This window comes from Pogoniulus pusillus, chromosome 1 (assembly GCF_015220805.1).
Source record: "Pogoniulus pusillus isolate bPogPus1 chromosome 1, bPogPus1.pri, whole genome shotgun sequence".
NCBI classification, from domain to species: domain Eukaryota; kingdom Metazoa; phylum Chordata; class Aves; order Piciformes; family Lybiidae; genus Pogoniulus; species Pogoniulus pusillus.
In genome coordinates, this window is record NC_087264.1 from 22,776,918 (window position 1) to 22,799,611 (window position 22,694).

Below are 22,694 nucleotides of genomic sequence, written 5' to 3' on the forward strand. Positions count from 1 at the left end.
CAGACATTTAATACTTGAAGTAGTGACCTTTCTCTAGAGGTTTTTCTTTTCCTTTCCCAAAAAAGAAGTATTTTACTTTTGAAATAACAGTGCTTACTGTATCAAGTTTTTCCATACCTGAAGGACTCTAAATGCAATTCCAAAGCCCTCCTCGATGTTTTTGCCTTCCAACATGACCTGACAAGACAGGCATGACATACAGTTAAATGGTGATGCATTTCCAGACTCTGCAAAGAGGTCAAAAGCCAGTTCATTGCTTCAACAGAACATAGCACCACTCCAGCAAGTAGAGCAACTACCCAGTCTGTTGTCATGAACCAACTCCCTGTTGGGACACTGGGCTCAAGTAACAGAGGGAGATGAGTTGATGAGATTTAACGAGGCTAAGTGCAGTGTTCTGCACTTTGGCCACAACAACCCCAAGCAGCACTACAGGCTGGGGACAGAGTGGCTGAGAGCAGCCAGGAAGAAAGGGACCTGGGGGTGCTGGTACATAGATGAGCCAGCAGTGTGCCCAGGTGGGCAGGAGAGCCAATGGCATCCTGGCTTGGATCAGCAACAGTGTGGCCAGTAGGACAAGGAAGGTTCTTCTGCCCCTGTGCTCAGCACTGCTCAGGCCACACCAAGGTGTGTCCAGTTCTGGGCCACTCAATTCAAGAGAGATGCTGAGATACTGGAACATATCCAGAGAAAGGTGATGAAGCTGGTGAGGGTCCTGGAGCACAGCCCTGTGAGGAGAGGCTGAGGGAGCTGGGGGTGTGCAGCCTGCAGAAGAGGAGGCTCAGGGCAGACCTCATTGCTGTCTACAACTCCCTGAAGGGAGGCTGTAGCCAGGTGGGGTTAGTCTCTTCTACCAGGCACCCAGCACCAGAAGGAGGGGACACAGGCTCAAGCTGTGCCAGGGGAGGTCTAGGCTGAATGTTAGGAGGAAGTTCTTCCCAGAGAGAGTGATTGGCATTGGAATGGGCTGCCCAGGGAGGTGGTGGAGTCACCGTGCCTGGAGGTGTTCAAGCAAAGCCTGGCTGGAGCACTCAGTGCCATGGTCTGGTTGATTGGATAGGGCTGGGTGCTAGGTTGGACTGGATGAGCTTGGAGGTCTCTTCCAACCTAGTTGATTCAATGATTCTATTATCCTATGAAAGCAAGAAGGGTTAGAATAATAGCAGTTATTTGCCTTCCTTCAAACCACAATTGTCTGTGTAGTCAAAATGTTTTTCTATTTGAGATTCCCTGCCTGTGATAAGTTTGAATCTTGAGAAAAGGAGCTCCAAGTTCTCATGCATTCTCCACTACTTTGAGTAATTCATTACAAATGGTAGTTTGCACACATGTACAGGTAGCCTGCCCACGAAAAAGAGAAGAGGCTGCTCCAACCATCCAACATTTCAAATTAGCACTGTTGATGAAAACCAGAGGTGTGTTTGAAACAACAGTTAAGTACCTTGCAAGCAACATCCATTTTCATATTATTGTTCCCAAAGAGTGTGGGCAAGGAGGATGCTGTCATCGGAGTTGTTCCGGAGCTCTCGCACCGATGCAGGAACTTTGTGACTTCCATTTGCAGATCAACTGTGTTGATGTGCCTGGAGAGAGGAAATGGTGCAACTTTAGTTTTAAATAGAGCAAGTGCCAGTTATTTATGTGGACTTAATTTCTTGATCACAATAACTATTTCAGTTACACTCTGGCTTTGTCTTTTGCCTAGCCAAGCCTGTGGGAATGAGATACTTTTCAGTTCTGTGTGCTTTACATGCATAGAATCACAGAATCAGTCAGGTTGGAAGTGACCGCAAGGATCATCCACTTCCAACCACCCTGCCATGGGCAGGGACACCCTACCCTAGAGCAGGCTGCACAGAGCCTCACCCAGCCTGCCCTCAAACACCTCCAGAGGCCTTAACCACATTCCTGGGCAACCCATTCCAGCCTCTCACCGCTCTCATGCTGAACAACTTCCTCCTCATGTCCAGTCTGAATCTCCCCACCTCCAGCTTTGCTTCACTCCCTCTATTCCTGTCACTCCCTGATATCCTAAAACGTCTCTCCCCAGCTTTTTTGGAGGCCCCCTTCAGATACTGAAAGGCCACAAGAAGGTAATCTGGAAGCCTCCTTTTCTCCAGACTGAGCAGCCTCAACCCTCAACTCTGTCCTCATAGCAGAGCTGCTGCAGCCCTCTGAGCATCCTCATGGCCCTTCTCTGGACACGCATCACAAGCTGAAGGTGAGCACTCATCATATTGTTTTAAAGAACTGAGCCAAAGAAGCACATCCCAAATACCTGTTCTCTCTTTTCCATCTCATCACACACACTCCCCTCACCTTTGAGTCTAGATTGAAAAAAGAAAAAGAAAGAAAGAAAGGGGGGGAAAAAAATCCAAGCTGAGAAATCCCAAAGCCCAAGTACAAGAGCAATCTGGCTAAATTTACACTTCAGCTTTTGAATACAGGGACTTGGTTATGTCCCACACCTATAATTTGTACCTTGTATAATGTCGAGTGTTGAGTTGATCCTTACAGGCAGCTAAGACAAAAGTATTAACCCTTGCAGGCAGCTAAGAGGAAAAGAGGAATGATATATAGCTCTTTGTGCACTGTAGGACTTTTGTTTGTCTTTTAAATTACAAGGAAGAGAAAGGATACACAGACTAGGAGTTTTGATAGAAATCATTGCTCATCCGGCTCAGGAACAGTGTGGCCAGCAGGACAAGGGAGGCCACACCTTGAGTCCTGTGTCCAGTTCTGGGCTCAATTCCAGAGAGATGCTGAACTTCTGGAACGTGTCCAGGGAAGGGTGATAAAGCTGATGAGGGGCCTGGAGCACAGCTCTGTGAGGAGAGGCTGAGGGAGCTGGGGGTGTGCAGCCTGCAGAAGAGGAGGCTCAGGGCAGACCTCATTGCTGTCTGCAGCTACCTGAAGGGAGGCTGTAGCCAGGTGGGATTGGTCTCTTCTCCCAGGCACCCAGCAACAGAACAAGGGGACACAGTTTCAAGCTGTGCCGGGGGAGGTCTAGGCTGGATGTTAGGAGCAAGTTCTTCACAGAGAGAGTGATTGGCATTGGAATGGGCTGCCCAGGGAGGTGGTGGAGTCGCTGTGCCTGGAGGTGTTGAAGTCAAGCCTGGCTGGGGCACTTAGTGCCATGGTCTGGTTGATTGGATAGGGCTGGGTGCTGGGTTGGACTGGCTGAGCTTGGAGGTCTCTTCCAACCTGCTTGATTCTATGATTCTCTGATCTCCTGGGTTGAGTTGTTCAGGGAAAAGGTAATGGGAATCCTGTACTTGCAGCTACACAGAAGTCAGGTTGGGGTCAGGCAGAGGTAGCATGTGTTTGCTAAAGCAAATTTAAACACAGCCACTCAAGGAACCTCACATTTCTCATGCCTTAGCTTCTTGTTCCTAGGTACCTTGACACATCTGTGGCAGACATTTTCTTCCGAAAAGTGAATGTCATTTTTTTCCTTCCTGAACTCCTTGAGACCTCCTGCAGATAGACTTTGAGATGGTCCTTGATCTTTAGAAGCCAGGTCTGTTTGCCTCCCAGTTCAGTGTAGGACTTTGCTCCATGAGTGAAAAATCTTATGCAGGTCATGGCAGCACGAACATGATCCTAGAAGAAAGATACTGAAGACTAAGATGGCCCAAAGTACACCACCTTCACTAGTCACTGTCTGCACTGGAGTGCTCACACAAAGCAGGCAATGCTCTCTTCTCTTTAAAACAGTAGTTATGTGCCAGATTCATGACAAACACACATCAGGTCAACTTCAGTCAGGCTCAGGCCTTCCTATCTGTTTTCCAGGACTGGAAAGTAGTAAAAAAAAAAAAAACCAAACCACAATCCCCCTTTCTATCATACAGATTTAACCAAAGTAAATGACCAAAAGTCTGAAAGTATTCAACATTTCACTGAAGGAGATGGCACTGATCCTCATCTTACCTTCATGAACTGTTGCAGCTCATACAGAATATGGTAGTAGTTCTTTCTCTGTAAGTATTTGCAGGCTGCAATCAAGTAGGCTCCCCAGCTCTCCAGCCCCGGGTCGATGGTTTCCAGTAAGTTCTCCAACGTATGCAATTTTCCACTTTCATAGCTTGGAATGAAGATGCCTTCAATGAACACTTCTGATGGGGATTCCTACCACAAACATCAGAAAGGCAGCTTAAAGTAAAGCCACTGTGGCATGGTGTGCTAGTTTGAGCCTAGCTGGGATATTCTGGTGAGAGGAATTAGATGACAGGCTGTGAAAAGGAAACAATGGTGATGGCTGCTGCACTCATAGGCTTGCTGAGATGTGTAAGAAGAAGAACATAAACATAGATAACAGAGTTGCTCTCTGGCTCTAGCTCTGGCTCCAGGCACTTCTCTCCCTAACTTGCTAACTAACCCTTCTGCTTCCTAACCCCCCTGTACGACCCTCCAAATTACCTTGAATGCAAGGCAAAGTCTGGGGTAAGGCAGAGAGGTGGGAGAAGGTGGAAGGGTGGTTGGGATCCCCTCCTGGGGACTTTGATTTCTGGGAGGGCTGCTGTGTTTTTGTATTACTTTTTACCTTGTCTATTTCTGTCTCTAGCTGTATAGAATGTAAATACCTGCTTGTATCTTTTGCTAGTCTATGAATATAAAGCTTCATTCAATTTCCAGATCAACCCAGTCTAGTCTGGGTGATTTTCCAGAGTGTGGGGAACACCTAAACCATCACACATGGTGATTTTTATCCCAGAACTGGACACAGCACTCAAGGTGTGGCCTGAACAGTGCTGAGTACAGGGGCAGAATAACCTTTCCACAGTAACATTACTAAGGAGAGGAGCACATGTGACAGCCTGTCCTGCATAAGCATTTTAAAGACACAATCAGGAATTTTATCTGTATTTTTTAAAATCTCAGAGCAAGATACCAGGTATAAAGCCTGTACACATCAAATGTTTCCACACAACCAACTGCCAAATATTTAATCAGAAGCCTAGGACCTTACAGGCTTAAGGGAACAAACCCTTCTCTCTAGCTTGCATGATCCCTACCAGCTGCCTCATCAAAAACTCCCATATTGCCTTGTATGCCTAGTGCATCCTCAAGCTATGGAAATCACTTCACTAACATGGCAAAATGATTGGACTGCTCTTTACAGGCAAATTCAAAAAGATGAAAAGCAAAGTTGAGATGCAGGTGAGTATAAGAGCTTAAAATGGCCAATGATATAACGAGGAAATTGAACTGAGATGACAACTCCATTGTCCATTAAATAAAGCTTATTACAGAGTCACAGCAACATGCAGGCTGGCAAAGTCCCTCAGCATCACCAAGTCCAACCTAGAACCCTACTCTGCAAGAGTCACCTTAAACCATAGCCCTAAGCACCACAGCCAAACTACCCTTAAACACTTCCAGGCTGGGTGACTCCACCATCTTCCTGGGCAGCTCATTCCAGTGCCTGACCACTCTCTCCACGAAAAACTTTTTTCTAATGTCCAGTCTAAACCTCCCCAGCCTCAGCTTGAGGCCATTCCCCCTTGTTCTGGCTTCAGTTACCTGTGAGAAGAAGCCCAGCACAATGTCCCTTCAGGTAGTCGTAGCCAGCAATGGGGTCTCCCCTCAGCCTCCTCTTCCTCACACTAACCATCCCCAGCTCCCTTAGTTGCTCCTTGTAAGATTTATTCTCCAGGCCCTTCCCAGCTTCATTACCCTCCTCTAGACCTGCTCCAGCACCTCCGCATCTCTCTTGTATTGTGGTGCCCAAAACTGAACAGAACACTCGAGGTGTGGCCCCACAGAGCCCAGTCCAAGGGGACAATCCCCTCCCTGCTCCTGTTGGCCACAGCATTTTTAATCCAAGCCAGGATGCCACTGGCCTTCTTGGCCACCTGGGCACACTGCTGGCTCACAGTCAGCTCCCATCTATCACAACACCCATATCTCTTTCTGCCAGGCAGCTCTCCAGCCCCACTGCCCCAAGCCTGTATCATTGCTTACACTCTTAACTGCTACAGAAGTGCCAAAGTGGGAGTCTGATGCTACAAACAAGACCAAGAGATGAAGCTACAGTGATAGACAGCAAAGCATCCAGTATTATAGGCATGTTGGAATTAATTTTTTTCTCTCTTTTGAGCCATATAACACTAGGCTCAGGTTTTGAGCTCTGTAGAAAAAGACAAAGTGCTGTTGAAGCAGCACCTATACAAAACAAACTAACCCAAACCAAACAACATTCATAAAAAGCCCTGCCAAACCACCTTCTCCTCTGTGGGAGCCACTGTTTCAGTACAACAGGGAAGAGAGATTAATCACAAGATGCAAAGACTTGTTACTTTTTCATGTCACTGAAGTCTCATCAGCCACTGGGAAGTTCATGTAACAACATTTAGGACCCCAGAAAACACCTGCAGAGAAACACCCAGAACTCGGCAAGACAGCCATTGCAATCTTAAACTGGCCTTGAAGTCCTCTTGGAAATACCTGCTGCTTAGGTGAAGGTACATAAGACTGATTCCTCACCTTGTTTAACAAGTGGAGCAGTGCCTCCCTCATGCAGTCATGCCTCATGTAAAAGCTTATTATTGCCAGATTAGTGCCATAACTATGTAAATAGAACAAGCACTCTTGATAGTAGCTGTTGTGTTGTATCTTCCCCTCACACATCATCTCCAGAGACAGACTTCTTGTTCTGAGCGTTGCTTCAAGTTCCCTCAATGTGGCAAAGTAATCATCATCCTGTGGTGAAAACAGAGTCAGTGAGAGGTGATAAGTAAGAGGAAAACTTTCTTTTCAGTTAGATCTTGTCACTTGGCTCTGAAGCATTTCTGCAGAGGCTCTTCAGAGCAGGATTTGAGGAGACCTTATAGTGGCCTTCCAGTATCTGAAGGCGGCCTGTGAGGAGGCTGGGGAGGGACTACTGACAAGGTCTTGTAATGACAGGATGAGTGGTAATGGGTTTAAACTGGCAGAGGGGAGATTTACACTAGATGTTAGAAGGAAGTTCTTTGCAGTGAGGGTGGTGAGACACTGGCACAGGTTGCCCAGGGAGGCTGTGGATTCTTCCTCCCTGAAGGTGTTTAAGGGCAGGTTGGATGAGGCCTTGAGTGACCTGCTCTAGTGGGAGGTGTCCCTGCCTATGGCAGGGAGTTGGAGCTGGATGATGCTAGAGGTTCCTTCCAACCTAGACCATTCTATGATTCTATTTTTAAAACAGGTAGAATGATAGAATGGTTTGGGTTAGGAGAGACATTAAAGCTCATCTAGTACCATCCCCACCTTCCATGGGCAGAGACACCTTCCATTAGATCAAGTTGCTCAAAGCCCCATCCAACCTGGCCTTGAAGAAAATATTGCTTTAGAGGGGTGAGAATCCAGTAATGCTTTTTATGAACACTAGGCTGGACCCCTGCTATCAAGAGAGGTGCTGAACGTTGCTGCAGCCAGTGTGGCTGTTTGCAGGGACAGAGCCTCTCTCTCGTTCATCAACAAAGATAAAGATTGCATTGTCTGCCCTTAATCAACAAAGATAAAGATTGCCTTTGTTACTTCTGGGACTCAGATTCGGTGCTGGCCCTAAAGCTCAGGGACGCAAACCAACAGACATCACCTTTGAAACTCCTGGACCTCAGCCTGGCTGGAATGCCCAGGAGGCCTACATCTCATCTCAGCTAACCCTCAAGGGAAAAGGTTTATGTGTATTCAGGGTGTGGACAGGTGTAGCCAGGGAGGGGGCGCCAGACCCCTGCGAATGTATGAGAATACACAGGAAGATTTCCTGGGGAGCTGCAGCTGGACACTGAGCAGAAAACTGTATAAAAAGGCAGGAGAAATGCCTGCCAAAGTGTGGCATTCCCAGCAGACCACCAGTGGCACTCCCAGCAGATCACCAGTGGCACTCCCAGCAGACCACCAGTGGCACCCCCACCAGACCACCAGAGCTGCACACCACCCGAAGAACCTCTGACAAACTCCACAGAAGATCATGCCTGGGTCATGCACCCGTCTCTCTCTCTCTCTCCCCTCCATCTGCGACTGAGGGTAATATGATCACAGCCTTTTTCCCTTCCCTGCTCCTTCTTCTCTTCTCCAAAGTTCTCTTTATTTCTCTCTCTCCCCCTTCTCCCCTCTCTCCCTCTGTTTTGTCCAACCTTATCCTTTAATAAATACTTTCGTGGTGATATCTGGTCTCGTTTGCACCTTAATTTCACAACATGGAAATCCATAAGAACTGGTCTTGCTCCTCTGGACAGAGATACTGTTCATCTCTGTTCTCTGGTTCTTGACAAATGGTTTGGGTTAGGAGAGACATTAAAGTTCATCTAGTTCCATCCCCACCTTCCATGGGCAGAGACACCTTCCATTAGATCAAGTTGCTCAAAGCCCCATCCAACCTGGCCTTGAAGAAATATTGCTTTAGAGGGGTGAGAATCCAGTAATGCTTTTTATAAACACTAGGCTGGACCCCTGCTATCAAGAGAGGTGCTGAACATTGCTGCAGCCAGTGTGGCTGTTTGCAGGGACAGAGAGACTTATTTAAATACAGTTCCCTGCCAGCAGCTACTTCCATAAACAACTTCAAACTGGCTTTTTTATTCTCCTACAATATGTACTACTGAAAAGTCTTTTATCATGACAATTCTGCAGTTATTTAGTAGTAAAAGTTGGGCTTTAGTACCTTGTCAGAGCTTCCAGAGCTAATCCTAAACTATGGAACAGTCATTTTTGACAAGGAAAAACAGGTGGGACAGCATTCCTAAACTCTTCTTTGAATTCCTGCAAAGTTATCAGTTTCAGTAGCAAAACAGCATGACTGCAGTCTTGTTGGAGCTGAGTTTAGTTTCCTTAGTCCTGGTTTTGGCTGGGATAGAGTTAATTTTCTTCCTGAGAAGGTGGCTTTGGTAGCTGGTGTTTTGGATTTAGAGGGAGAATAATGCTGAAAAGCCACTGATGTTTCAGTTGTTGCTAAGTAGTGCTTATCCTTAGTTAAGGACTTTTCAGGCTCCCATGCTCTGCCAGCAAGCAGATGCACAATAAGCTGAGAGAGGTCACAGTCAGGACAGCTGACCCCAACTAGCCAAAGGAATGTTCCATAGCACAGAACACTGTGCACAGTATATAAATCAGGAGGGAGCAAACAGCTGTGTGATGCTCAGTTGACAGCTGGGCTTAAATCATGACTCCCTGCCACTAAGTACACCTTGAATTATTACAATATCACAGAATGATTTATGTTGAAAGGGACCTCAAAGATAATCCAGCACCAACCTCTTGCCATAGGCAGGGACACCTCTCACTAGAATAAGTTGCTCAAGGCCTCCTCCAACCTGGCCTTGAATACCTCCAGGGAGGGAGCAGCCACAACCTCCCTGGGCAACTTGTGCCAGTGTCTCACCACCCTCACTACAAAGAACTTCCCAAAATCCAGATTCAATCTCCTCTCTGCCAGTTTAAACCCATTCCTCCTCCTCCTGTCAGTACAAGACCTTCTCAGTAGTCCCTCCCCCAGCCTTCCTGTAGGCCTCCTTCAGATATTGGAAGGCCACTATAAGGTCTCCTTGAAACCTTCTCTTCTCCAGGCTGCAGAGCCCCAACCCTCATAGCCTGTCCCCATAGCAGAACTGCTGCAGCCCTCTGACCATCTTGGTAGCCTCCTCCTGACTGGCTCCAAGAGCTCCCTGTCCTTTTTGTTTTGGGGGCTCCTATCACCTGGTTCTCAGCCGCCAACTCACCATCACCAGACAGCAAACAAATGCCTTGACCATATGCAACCATGACAAGAGAAGGAAACCCCCCAAACACCTCATATTGTAACATGCTTTGCCATGAGATGTGGGTCAATACCCTGCTGCTCGGCTTTGCAGAGCAGACAGCAGACTCACCGCGATGACTATGGGCTTCACTGTGGACTCCAGGTGCTGTATCACCTCCTGGACCAGCCGCGAGCCGTGGTTCAGCTGGTTTAGATCCATCGGGGGCTTCAAGCATCGGTTAAACTTCTCTCTTGCTGAACTTAAATTCCCAGCTTTAAGGCAGGCCATGCCCCAGGCGTGCCATGCTCCACCTGGATCCAAGCCAGATTTTGTAGAAACCTAAATGCAAAATCCTTTGTTAATGTTACAACGCAGTCCCAGCAGGGAGAACAGGGAAACCTGACTTAACACCTTTCACTTCCCACGGCATGTTTCCCATTAGAAACAAAAGGAAACACAACCCCCTCGTGATTCTTTCTGCATTGCTGGTGCAATATACTGACTACCAAAACACCCAGGGCATCTAAATGTACAATAGAAGTGTTTCTGCAAGTTTAAGTCAGTATTTATCTGGGAAATTCCAGTTTGGTAGTTCTAAAACTCAGGCCACTTTCCACACCTGCTTATCTAAAGGAGATGATTTTCACAGAGCAGAAGTCATCAGAATTTGTGGTTTAATTGAAGAAAGAAAAAAAAAAAGGGGCTACAAAAGATGCTTTTAAACATGAACAACAAAGCAACAAAGCTGGTGAAGGGCCTGGAACACAAACCCTATGAGGAGAGGCTGAGGGAGCTGGGGTTGTTTAGCCTGGAGAAGAGGAGGCTCAGGGGTGATCTTGTTACTGTCTACAACTACCTGAAGGGACATTCTAGCCAGGTGGGGGGTGGCCTCTTCTCCCAGGTAACCAGCAATAGAACAGGGGGACACAGTCTCAAGTTGTGCCGGGGTAGGTACAGGCTGGATGCTAGGAGGAAGTTCTTCCCGGAGGGAGTGATTGGCATTGGAATGGGCTGCCCAGGGAGGTGGTGGAGGCCTTCAAGAAAAGACTGGATGAGGCACTCGGTGCCATGGTCTGGTTGACTGGCTAGGCCTGGGTGCTAGGTTGGACTGGATGATCTTGGAGGTCTCTTCCAACGTGGCTGATTCTATGATTCTATGAACTACAAAAGATGCCTTTAAACATTAACTAACCAGACTGATTTTATTCCAAGAGGGCCTTGCTTGCTGCTCTTTATAGCCCCTTAAAAATCCTTATCCGTTTACAGCATCGTTATCCTGATCTTAAAACTACAATGTCACAAACAAGAGCCTTATGAAATCCTAGGAGCAGGACAAAGAGACAAGATGACAAACCACATCAGACAAGCTCTGACAGATTTGCCAGCATGGCTGATCTCCATGTAAATGCTTGGGAAGTGTGCACTACCACTGTCTGCTATGGGATTACAGACAAGTGAAATCAGACATACAAGCTTCAGATAAGGTCCTGCCACAAAGAATCACAGAATGTCAGGGGCTGGAAGGGACCTCCAAAGCTCATCTGGTCCAGCCCCCCTGCCAGAGCAGGATCACCCAGAGCAGATCACACTGGAGTATATCCAGATGGTTCTTGAATATCTCCAGAGAGGGAGATTGCACAATCCGCCTGGGCAGCCTGTTCCAGTGCTTTGTCACCCTCACAGGGAAGAAAATTCCTCCTCATGTTTACACAAAACTTCCAAGGCCTCACCTTCCACCCACTGCCCTTGTCCTGTCACTGGGTGTCACCCAGCAGAGCCTGGCTCCAGCCTCCTGGCACTCACTCTGCACATCTTTATAACCACTGCTGAGGTCTCAGACTCCTCCCGGCAGCACAGGCCCAGCTCCTTCAGGCTCTCCTCCTAACAGAGCTGTTCCATTCCCTTCAGCATATTTGTGTCTCTGCACTGGACCCTCTCAAGCAGTTCTATGTCCCTTTTGAACCAGGGGCCCCAGAACTGAACACAATACTCCAGATGTGGCCTCAGCAGGGCAGAGTAGAAGGGCAGGAGAACCTCTCTTGACCTACAAACCACAGCCCTTCTAATCTGCCCCAAAATGGCATTGCCCCTCCTGGCCACAAGAGCACACTGGTGGCTCATGGTCAACCTCCCATTGGCTAGGACCCCCAGATCCTTTTCCCCTTTGCTGCCTTCCAACAGATCTGTCCCCAACCTATACTGATCTCCAGGCTCTTTCCCAGGTGCAAGACTCTGCACTTGCCCTTGTTGAATTTCATTACATTTCTTCCTGCTCAACCCTCCAGCCTGTCCCAGTCTGGCTGAATGGCAGCACAGCCTTCTGGTGTCATGTCTCAATCTTTCTACTAGATGCCAAGATTGTTCCATTTAGTGATTTCCTTGCAGATAGCTCATTGCAATTTTAATTGTACTGGCCCCATAAAGTCCCTACTCTTCACTTCAGCAGCCTACTCCACTGCAGAAGGACTTTTCCTTTTCAAAAATGTTTACCTGAGCGTTCAGACAATTATTTCTTCCTTGATCATGATCATAGAACCAAGCAGGTTGGAAGAGACCTCCAAGCTCATCCAGTCCAACCTAGCAGCCAGTCCCAGCCAATCAACCAGACCATGGCACTAAGTGCCCCAGCCAGACTTTGCTTCAACACCTCCAGGGACAGTGACTCCACCACCTCCCTGGGCAGCCCATTCCAATGCTAATCACTCTCTCTGTGAAGAACTTCCTCCTAACATCCAGCCTAGACTTCCCCTGGCACAGCTTGAGACTGTCCCCTTGTTCTCTTGCTGGCGCCTATGAGAAGAGATTAAACCCACCCGGCTACAGCCTCCCTTGTGATCTGGTGCCTATAACTGTGTAGCTTCAGCACCTGCCCTCACAAACAGTCTCCCCAAATACCTATGAACATACATATCAAAAACGTCATCCCAGTTTTTAACTGTTGAAATGTTGTGGTTTTAACGCATCATAACCATCTGAACTCAGGAAGGGGAGAACCAAAAGCCACTATAGAAGCATTAGTACGACTGAGGTCCTTCCACTGTCATTACCTCTATTGCTAGCTGATAGTACTCTGCTTCCAGAAGCTGATTTCTTAATCTTGTCACTGCTGCAGGGAGAAGAATCTGATCCAAAGATGGTATTGGACGGTAGGCAGCAGCAACCAAAATACTCAACACATCGACTTTACTTATGTAGCTAGGAAGAAACAAAGAGGTTAAACAAATATGCACACTTTCACTATTCCATACACCTAGAGAACTGCATCAAATAGAGCTCCTAAAACAGTGGTTCCTCATCACCAGGATACCAAGTTTCTCTATCCATTATACTGTCCTATTGAGATTGCTTCTATTTGGGTTTGTGCTAGTTTGAAGCAGGGTAGAATGTTTTGGTGAGAAGAAGTAGATTACAGTCTGTGAAAGGAAAACAATGGTGATGTCTACTTCCCTCAGAGTCTTGCAAAGAAGTTTGGGAAGAAGAAATGAAAACATTAGATAACACTCTTGCCATTTTGTCTCACTCTGCCTTGAGCTGCTGTCTGAGCAACATCTTACTCCCTAACCTCACCTTTCATTTGGCCTAACCCACTTTGCTTCATAACCTCTTGGCTGAACCTCTATTCTTCTTTAGGACTGGGGTAAGGTTGAGAGGGGCAGGGGGAAGGTACAAGGGTGGTTGGGAGCCCCTCCTGGGGACTCAGGTTTCTGGGAGGGCTGTTGTGTTTCCATATTACCTTTTACCTTGTATATTTCTGTCTATAACTGTATATACTGTAAATATCTGCTTGTATATTGTGCTAGATGTAAATAAATAGCTTCATTTATATTCCCAGAGCTGGCTGAGTCTAGTCTGGGTATTTCTAAAGTGTGGGGGGGCAGGGAACACCCAAACCATCGCAGGGTTCCTGCCAACACTGGCAGACGCTGACTGCAGATACCAGCTTTATGTTCCCAAATCCAAACGGTACATGTGAAATTCCCACCTTGCACCTGCCCATCCCAAGCTCTGTAGGTTAAAACTTAAGGGAAGTGCAAAATGCTCATCCTCAGGAAGTGCAGGTTAAAATCCTGTATTGCAATATAGATTGAAAGCAGATACACAATATAAGAAATCAGATATTTGGTTTGGTCTTTGTGAATTATTTCTCCCTACCCTGATACTTTTCTCAATAGTTAGAGTTTTATGACTTGAATTTCTACTATTTGAACTCTCACAGGTTCACAGGATGTTAGGGGTTGGAAGGGACCCAAGGAGACCATCGAGTCCAACCCCCCTGCCAGAGCAGGACAATACTATCTAACACAGATCACACAGGAACACATCCAGAGAGGCCTTGAAAGGCTCCAGAGAAGGAGATCCCACAACCTCTCACATTACTCTTACATTATGAACTTCCTGCTTAAAAATTGCACAGTAGAATCCCAAAACAATCCTCTTGCTCTCCAGCCCACAGTGAAAGAAAGGATAGCAATCTTGACAATCGCAATACCTGACCACACCCTAGTGGACATCTGATAAATCACCTGTCACAGAGAGCAAGATCCTGGCTCCTTCCAGCTTTTACAAACATCATTTTGGCACTGAAGAGCAGTTGTTTCATGATGTCCATAAGGAGACCAGCATCCACCTCAGGATTAGTGAGCCCTTGGGACAACTTGCAGCAGTGCTCTATCAGTTGGTGGCCACATACTATGCTGTCACTGTGCAGGCTAAGGATGGCAATACACAAGGAAGAGCTGGGAGCCTGCCGGTTTGAGAGAAGACAGACAAGCATGGGTATTGAGAAAGACTCCAACACAAGCAGCTTCCTGGAGAGCTTTCTCCAGATCTCACCTGCTCATAATAAAATTCACTGCGTACAATTTCATTCTCCTCTTCATTCAGGGTAAAAATCCATTCCAGCTCTGTTGCCTTGGGTATTCGCACAACTGTGGAATAGTCATTGTTAAAGGTATCTGCAGTCAAAAAGGAAAGACCAGGCAGAATCACTGCACAAGAACCAACACACCTGGCTAAGGACACACAATGCAGAGTATTCCTACACTCTCGTAACAAAGTCATCTAGAATCCTCTCATTGTGCCACCTCTTGGCAGCAACACATCAGGCACACCTTATGGAAGCATTTACATCCCTCAGCAGGGTGCCAAGTTGCACCAAAACTTACTTCCCCTGCTAGCAAGACCCTGTCACCAAGAACTGTCTCAAGGGACATTTATTCAAATGATTATCCAGCTCTCATCATACTGCCACAGTAATATCTCCTCTTCAGCCTTATCTCAAGCAAGTTGTTAAATATTTCTGAGCAAGAGACAAGTGGAAATATTAGTGGAAGCTAAAGAATCAGTCGTACAATCATAGAATCAAGCAGGTTGGAAGAGACCTCCAAGCTCATCCAGTCCAACCTAGCACTCAGCCATATCCAGTCAACCAGACCACGGCACTAAGTGCCTCATCCAGGCTTTTCTTGAACACCTCCAGGCACAGTGACTCCACCACCTCCCTGGGCAGCCCATTCCAATGTGCTCCAGCCCATTTCAGTTGTGTTTCAGTTTGCTGTAACAAAGGTAGCAGTAAAGTAAACCTTCATTAAAAGCAAAACAATACATTGCTCAAATAGCCCATAATACTTTAAAAAGGGACACATACAGAAAATAATTCTGGTGGGGTTTTTTGTTGGTTTGTTTGGTAGCACAAATGCAAATTCTGTTCCATGTTTCACATGCTGTAAGCCCTTCAAAACACCACAAGTGTCAGACTACATGACAAGGAGTGAAAAACGGTAGAGAATAAGGTAGTCAAATAAATGTTGTTATTCCTGAAGCATTATGATACTGGATGTGGAAATTTAGGCAGCAAAGAGAAATGACTAGTCCATGCTCACACATCCAGCAAAGGAGATGGAACTGAGGAGATGGAATCCTCAGCCACAAGGATGCTCAGAGGGCTGGAGCAGCTCTGCTATGAGGACAGACTGAAAGAGTTGGGGCTGTGCAGTCTGGAGAAGAGGAGGCTCCCAGGTGACCTTCTTGTGGCCTTTCACTATCTGAAGGGGGCTACAAAAAAGCTGGGGAAGGACTTTTCAGGATATCAGGGAGTGACAGGATTAGGGGGAATGGAACAAAGCTGGAGGTGGGTGGGCTCAGACTGGACGTCAGGAGGAAGTTGTTGAGAGAGGCTGAAATGGGTTTCCCAGGGAGGTGGTTGAGGCCCCATCCCTGGAGGTGTTTAAGGCCAGGCTGGATGAGGCTGTGGGCAGCCTGCTCTAGGGTAGGGTGTCCTTGCCCATGGCAGGGGGATTGGAACTGGATGATCCTTGTGGTCCCTTCCAACCCTGACTCATTCTATGATTCCAGGACACAAAGAGGGCCAGGAGAGGGTCCCAACCCTGTGCACCCTGCAGTGGCATTCAGGTTTGTACTGACATGGTTTGCAGGAGGAGGATCAGTCAGAACGGCTCTGTAGTGGGCTAACTAATCCCTACACATGCCACAGCCTCTCACAAACCGTTTCCAGTATGCAAAGTGCATTCTCCAATTGTTGTTTTTCAGTTCCTTCCTCTAATCCCTATCTGGCAGGTCAGATATTGGCTCAGATATCTCTCCCAGATCTCAATTTCCGCTCAGAGAAGCTTGGAATACTTAATCTCAGCCCACAATGCAAAAATCTATCACTGATATTTTGCAACTAATGTTTTGATCACCCTTCAGCTGCAACTAGATGTTATCAGCTTCCTGTCTCTAACCCTGCTGCTAATCAAGCATTTTTTAAGAAGTGAAGTTTAACATTACCTTCTACTTGGGCCTGATCATCTTTTCTGCTGTAATAAAATGACAGAAAGAAACATTAATCCTAATCTAGCATGCTGGGGAAAACACAGTTTCAAACGAGAGATCACTAAGGCTAGCCTTGTCAGAGCACTGGCCTGAAGAAAAACCTAACAGCTCTCCTTCCCTGCCCCCTCCTCTGCTCCCACCCCCTGCTGCTTGGCAATACAAGGTTAGCAGCAGCCAAAGAGAAGTCTCCTTTGAGAGCTGCAATGTTCTATTCCAACTGCAACTCATTAGCTCTTACAACTTTCTGTAGGAAGAGCACCAATAAACATATCCTAAAAAAGCAGAGATGGAGAACAACTGCCCAGAATGTGACACAGATAAAATGAAGTGTTTGGTAACCAGGGCTCTGTCAAATAGAATCAACCAGGTTAGAAGAGATCTCCAAGCACATCCAGTCCAACCTTGCACCCAGCCCTGTCCAATCAACTACACCACGGAACTAAGTGGCTCATCCAGGCTTTTGCTTGAGCAGCTCCAGGGTGAAAAGTAAACTGAGGCATAAGGAACATTCCCACACCTATCAAACCTGAAAATCCCAACAGCTGAAGGATAAAAAGCGAATCATAGAATCAGTCAGGCTTGGAGGGGACACAAGGATCATCTAGTTCCAACCCCCCTGCCACAGGCAGGGACACCTCACACTAGAGCAGGCTGTCTACAGCCTCATCCAGCCTGGCTTTTAACATCTCCAGGGATGTGGCTTCCACCACCTTCCTGGGCAACCCCTTCCAGGCTCTCACCACCCTCATGCTGAAGAAATTCTTCCTAACATCCAGTCTGAATCTACCCATTTCTAGCTTTGTTCCATTCTCCCCAGTCCTATCACTACCTGACAGCCTAAAAAGTCCCTCCCCAGCTTTCTTGTAGGCCCCCTTCAGATACTGAAAGTCCACAATGTTACTATAACATCCAGATAAACCCAAATGCTTATTCCTCCCTCATTTCATTCATGCACTCTGCTGTGTACATGAAATTGAGGAAAGCTAGAACAGAGGGACTTACACACTTGTGTCTTGTACTAAGCCAGGCAGATGTTCTCTGTTGTAGTAGCTATAGCATTGATCACACACACGAGAGAGATTTTCTCTGCAAGCTTCCACTGCCATTTTCTTGGTGGAACAAGAGCTGCACACCAGCCTGCCGCAGCGCCTGCAGTGGTGGCGCCTGTTAAACTAAGCAAGAGAGGTCACAGATGAGTTACAGAAGGAATTTACTGAGGTCCCCTCCTGTATCTGCCTCCTCTTGTATGTAAACTTGTTTCATCTGAAGAGAGGAAATGCCATGCTTGATAAGACTTTTCAGAACTATACAATGATAGATTGCCACTGCTACAGTTTCTTTCTGGAGAGGGCATGGCAAAGGGGAAAAACAAAACAACACTAAAACTCAGAGGTAGGGATTCAAAAAGTGTCTGCTGTCCCAAGGTCTTGGGCTTTTCACTGCCTGAATTGTCCCAGTTTTGATCCCAGCACTAATTAGGTCATCTATTGGAAAACTCAGAAGCTGCAAGCTGTCTTTTTGACACTTCCTTAGTAATTTCCAAACCCAAAACAGACACTTTGAGAAAGCTGCACTCATTTCAACAGAAGACAACAGATTGGCAGCACACCTGCACAACTCCAAGGTCTCCCTGAGAGAACCAAAGCAGTTGCTCAAGTACTCTATGAAACAATAGGTTTTAGGAAAGCACAGCCAACAGCAAAGATGACATTTTCTGCACTGCTCATCTGAGCTGTACGATGCACACATTACTTCTCGCTGGCACAGTCATCTGCACAGCCTTTGAGATCTCCTGCACATTTTTGAGGCCTCCTATTTGTTTCCTCTCTGATGACCAGAGCTCTTTAAGCTCTATCACTTCACAAGCTCACCTGCTCTGCAGGCAGCTAGCTGCTGCCAGTCTCTTCAGCTAAGCCAAAGAGAAACTAACAGTTGAATACCAAAGGAGTGGCAGTCTTGTCAGACTTACACTGATGCAGACAAACATATAAAGTAAGTAATGTCTCCTACAAAACAGACTATGAGCAAGTGTTCATATCAAGGTCAGCTCTAGGAGTGTCTGTACTTCATTTTTTGCTCCTTACCATAGTGAAGCGTTCAGTTTTGCAAACCATGCATGTCGTTTCAGTGTCATCAGGTATCCATTGTTGCTTGGGTGGTGGCTTCTCAGGAGGCACAAACTCTTGAGGAAACAAATTCTGCTGCAGGCTTCTTTCTCTGGGACTTGATGACATGGTGACACCTTAAAACAAGCCACAGAATTGGATTTAAGATGCTTAACGGAGTCTTGAATAGCAGCAAACGCTGCAGACCTCCAGAGGTCATAAGATCTCTCTGGCTCACAAGATGAGTACCAGTCCCTTTCAACAGCAGCAAACACACACAACCTCCCTGAAGGTGTTCAAGGCCAGACTGGACGAGGCCTTGAGCAACCTGTTCTAGTGGGAGGTGTCCCTGCCTACGGCAGGGGGGTTGGAACTGGATGATCCTTGAGATCCTTTCCAACCTAAACTACTCTATGATTCTATGAATGGAGTCTCTTAGACAACAGAAAGTGTGCTGTTTCCCTCAGGTCACAAGAGGGATCCTAGGAAAAAAAAAAGTACATTCAGGGACCAAAAGAATGACACACAGAAAAAATCCCCAAACATGACAGCCAAACCAAAACCTTCTAAAACCTAACATAAATGAGATATCTACTGTAAACCAAAGTTCAGATCCACAATCAAAAAAAGAGTGAGAAAAGAATAGGAAGAGGGGGAGAAGTATCACAACAATCCACTAGCAGCCCAGCTGTGGCAAAGAGGTTTTCTTTTCCCCCTACATATGTAGTCCTGTTTTCTGTGACTTGTTCAAGGTTTTTTGTCGTCTTCAGGTTGTGGTGTTTTTTTTTCCTGTAGGATCTGGAAAGGAAAGGCTTTGTGCTGATTTTTCAGGTGTTTTATAGGTACCTAGCAAAATGCAAACCAGTCATAGATTTCTTGTTCCCCTTTAGGTATTTCTTCAGTTGGCCCCAAAGCACCCAACTGTAGAGACTTACTAACCTGTGTTAAAATAGACCTAAGTTACTATTAAGTGGTGGGACACACACACAAGGTATAAAACATATAACACATCAAGAGCAAATAGCACCAAGGTCTTAACCTCACCAGCAAAGCTGACAGGAGATAGGTCTGATGAACCCGATTTAGACAGCACTTCACTCTCCAATACCTGATTGATACTTTCTTGGATACGTATTAGAGAATCTAGAATAAATGGAAGGAGAAAAAGAATGTTACAAAATCAGAGAACAACCAATACTGGCCACACAGCTACCTGCTTTTAGGAAATTATCATAGAATCAGACAGGGTTGGAAGGGACCACAAGGATCAGCCAGTTCCAACCCCCCTGACATGCCCAGGGACACCCTACCCTAGAGCAGGCTGCCCACAGCCTCAGCCAGCCTGGCCTTAAATACCTCCAGGGATGGGGCCTCAACCACCTCCCTGGGCAACCCATTCCAGCCTCTCACCACTCTCATGCTGAACAGTCCAGTCTGACTCTCCCCACCTCCAGCTTTGCTCCATTCCCCCCAGTCCTGGCACTCCCTCACAGCCTAAAAAAGTCTCTCCCCAACTCTTTTGTAGGCCCTCTTCAGATCCTGCAAGGCCACAAGAAGGTCACCTGGGAGCCTCCTCTTCTCCAGCCTGCACAGCCCCAACTCTTTCAGTCTGTCCTCATAGCAGAGCTGCTGCAGCCCTGTGAGCATCCTCCTGGTCCTGCTCTGGACACACTCCAGCATCTCCACATCCCTCTTGTCCCAGGGGCTCCAGAACTGGATGCAGTACTCCAGGTGGGGTCTCAGCAGAGTGCAGTAGAGGGGGAGAATCACCTCCCTGGCCCTGCTGGCCACACTTCTCCTGCTGCAGCCCAGGCTCTGCTTGGCTTTCTGGGCTGCAAGTGCACACTGATGGCTCATGTAGAGCTTCTCATCCACCAGCACCTCCAAATCCCTCTCCTGAGGGCTGCTCTCCAGCATTGCCTCAACCCAGATGCAGGAGGATCAGAGGAATTCAATCACAGGATTGATGTCTGAATGTCAGCACAGAATGGCATGAAATATGTAATCATAAAATAGTACATTTCTATGAAAAGTAGTCCACAACAAGTCATCTACAAGTATATAAATTTCAGTGACTTGAAAGACAGAGAACAGGATCCTTATCAAAGCAATGGGCACAGGAATAGCACAAGAGAGAATATGTAACAGATGTGTCATGAGGTACTCGTGGTAAATAGTAAATGCATCCCATGGCAATGAAAGAACATACTTGCAAGGCTATAGGTCATTTGTCAGCAAGAGAGTTAAAATCTGATGCTTTTATGCTAACAAGAGCTGCATGAAATGAAGTCAACATTTGGAGAGTGGTATAACGCAAGTTAGTACCATAGATGTAGATAGAAACAGGTACAGACAGGTACACCTGCCATGTGCTTTTAACAGGGACATAAAAGCACTGAGCTTGATCTGCAGCAGCATCACAGGATCCTAGGCTCACAGGATGTTAAGGGTTGGAAGGAACCCAAGGAGATCATCCAGTCCAACCCCCCTGCCACAGCAGGGCAATACTATGTAACACAGATCACAGAGGAATGCATCCAGATAGGCCTTGAAAGGCTCCAGAGAAAGAGACTCCACAGCCTCTCTGGGCAGCCTGTGGCAGTGCTCTGACAGTAAAGAAGTTCCCCCTTGTGTTGAGCCGGAATCTCTTGTGCTGCAATTTACACCCATTGCTCCTTGTCCTATCCCAGGGAGCAGTGAGCAGAGCCTGTCCCGCCCATCCTGGCAGCCTTCAGATACTTATAAACGTTTATCAAATCCCCTCTCAGTCTTCTCTTCTCCAGACTGAAAATCCCCAGGTCCCTCAGCCTTTCCTCATCAGCCATGCCCTCCAGTCCCCTCATCATCCTCATAGCCCTCCACTGGACCCTCTCCAGCAGATCCCTGTCCCTCTTCAACTGGGGAGCCCAAAACTGAACACAGTATTCAAGATGGGGTCTCACCAGGGCAGAGTAGAGGGGGAGGAGAACCTCCCTTGATCTGCTATGCCAGTCCTAAAGCCCTGGAAGGAAAGCCAAATGCAGGGCAAAAAAATAAATCAAAGATAATATGGACAAGAAGGGACTGGCAAACCAGAAAGAATTGTGACAAGACTCTTAAACAGAATTACAAGCTTAAAAGTTTTCTATATGAAAACGAACAGGATGCTGGAGGAGGAAAGACTATGCAAGATAAAATCCCCATTCTATTTGGAGTGCAGTTAGCTGAGGTTTTAATGCTGCTTAACCCATCAGGTCATGTTAAATGAGAAGCAAATAAAATTGCACTGTATCATATAAGAAGAGACCCCAAAGGAGTGATGGAGAATTCAAGAAACTTTTGAAGCTGTTGGTACTTGAGGACACACAAAAAAGGCAAAGACTTTAAGATCACGAGCAAGATTGGAGGCACACATCTGAAAGTGTTATGGCACAATTGGTGAACCAATTCCAGGGGTAAATTAGCTCTTTCCCAAGTGGAAAACTGCGTTCTCATGGCCAGTCACCTGATTTCTTTTCTTTTAATGCAAAAGGGAATTTGAGAGCTTTCTCTGCATATCTGGAGAGCAAACAGTCAATGTCTTCTACAGTAAAACCGATTTCCTGTCCAGCTAAAAGCTGGTGCAGTGTCTGCACGGCAACAGCTACCCAGTCCACCTTCATGTTCATGAGAAGCTGCTCTAGCATGAGCAGTGGCCTGGAGGAGAGGTGGAAGTAGTTAACACGGGAGAGCTCAGGCAGAGTCAGCAGCACCTGAGACAGAAGGAAAAAAGCAAATGTTAAGATTATACACCTTCACGTTCCAAAAGCGTTTTCTTTGCGAGAGATTAAAAGGCAAGAGTTAGCACAGTAGCTTATGCAGGGAAAGGACTACAGAGGGCAGGAAAATGTAGTCAGGAATTGTCAGACCTATTCCTACTTCTGTTAAAGAATTACTAAGTGGATTTCAAAACCTGCCCAGCTTCCACCTTCCCATCCTATAAAACACTGCCTCATTTCAAAGGTAGGTGAAAGCATTTTGTGACCTTGTGCCAATTAATTTGTACATTCTCCCATTA

At 46.7% G+C, this 22,694-nt stretch overlaps 1 protein-coding gene across 3 annotated transcripts in view; it reads right to left on the bottom strand.

The window, feature by feature from the left end:
* Window positions 1–22,694, bottom strand: part of ZFYVE26 (zinc finger FYVE-type containing 26) — a 74,687-nt gene that overhangs the window by 6,837 nt on the left and 45,156 nt on the right. For 2 of the 3 annotated variants that reach the window (XM_064143956.1, XM_064143945.1), the window contains 14 exons: window positions 22,143–22,389; window positions 19,703–19,801; window positions 18,638–18,795; window positions 17,556–17,725; window positions 16,509–16,537; window positions 14,553–14,674; window positions 14,243–14,463; window positions 12,767–12,914; window positions 9,849–10,058; window positions 6,490–6,705; window positions 3,934–4,131; window positions 3,401–3,603; window positions 1,442–1,583; window positions 118–177 (listed from right to left, as the gene is read on the bottom strand). In XM_064143956.1, the coding sequence (XP_064000026.1) occupies window positions 118–177; window positions 1,442–1,583; window positions 3,401–3,603; window positions 3,934–4,131; window positions 6,490–6,705; window positions 9,849–10,058; window positions 12,767–12,914; window positions 14,243–14,463; window positions 14,553–14,674; window positions 16,509–16,537; window positions 17,556–17,725; window positions 18,638–18,795; window positions 19,703–19,801; window positions 22,143–22,389 (2,223 nt within the window). The remainder of the gene's footprint in view (window positions 1–117; window positions 178–1,441; window positions 1,584–3,400; window positions 3,604–3,933; window positions 4,132–6,489; window positions 6,706–9,848; window positions 10,059–12,766; window positions 12,915–14,242; window positions 14,464–14,552; window positions 14,675–16,508; window positions 16,538–17,555; window positions 17,726–18,637; window positions 18,796–19,702; window positions 19,802–22,142; window positions 22,390–22,694) is intronic. The other variant, XM_064143950.1, reaches the window with a different exon arrangement.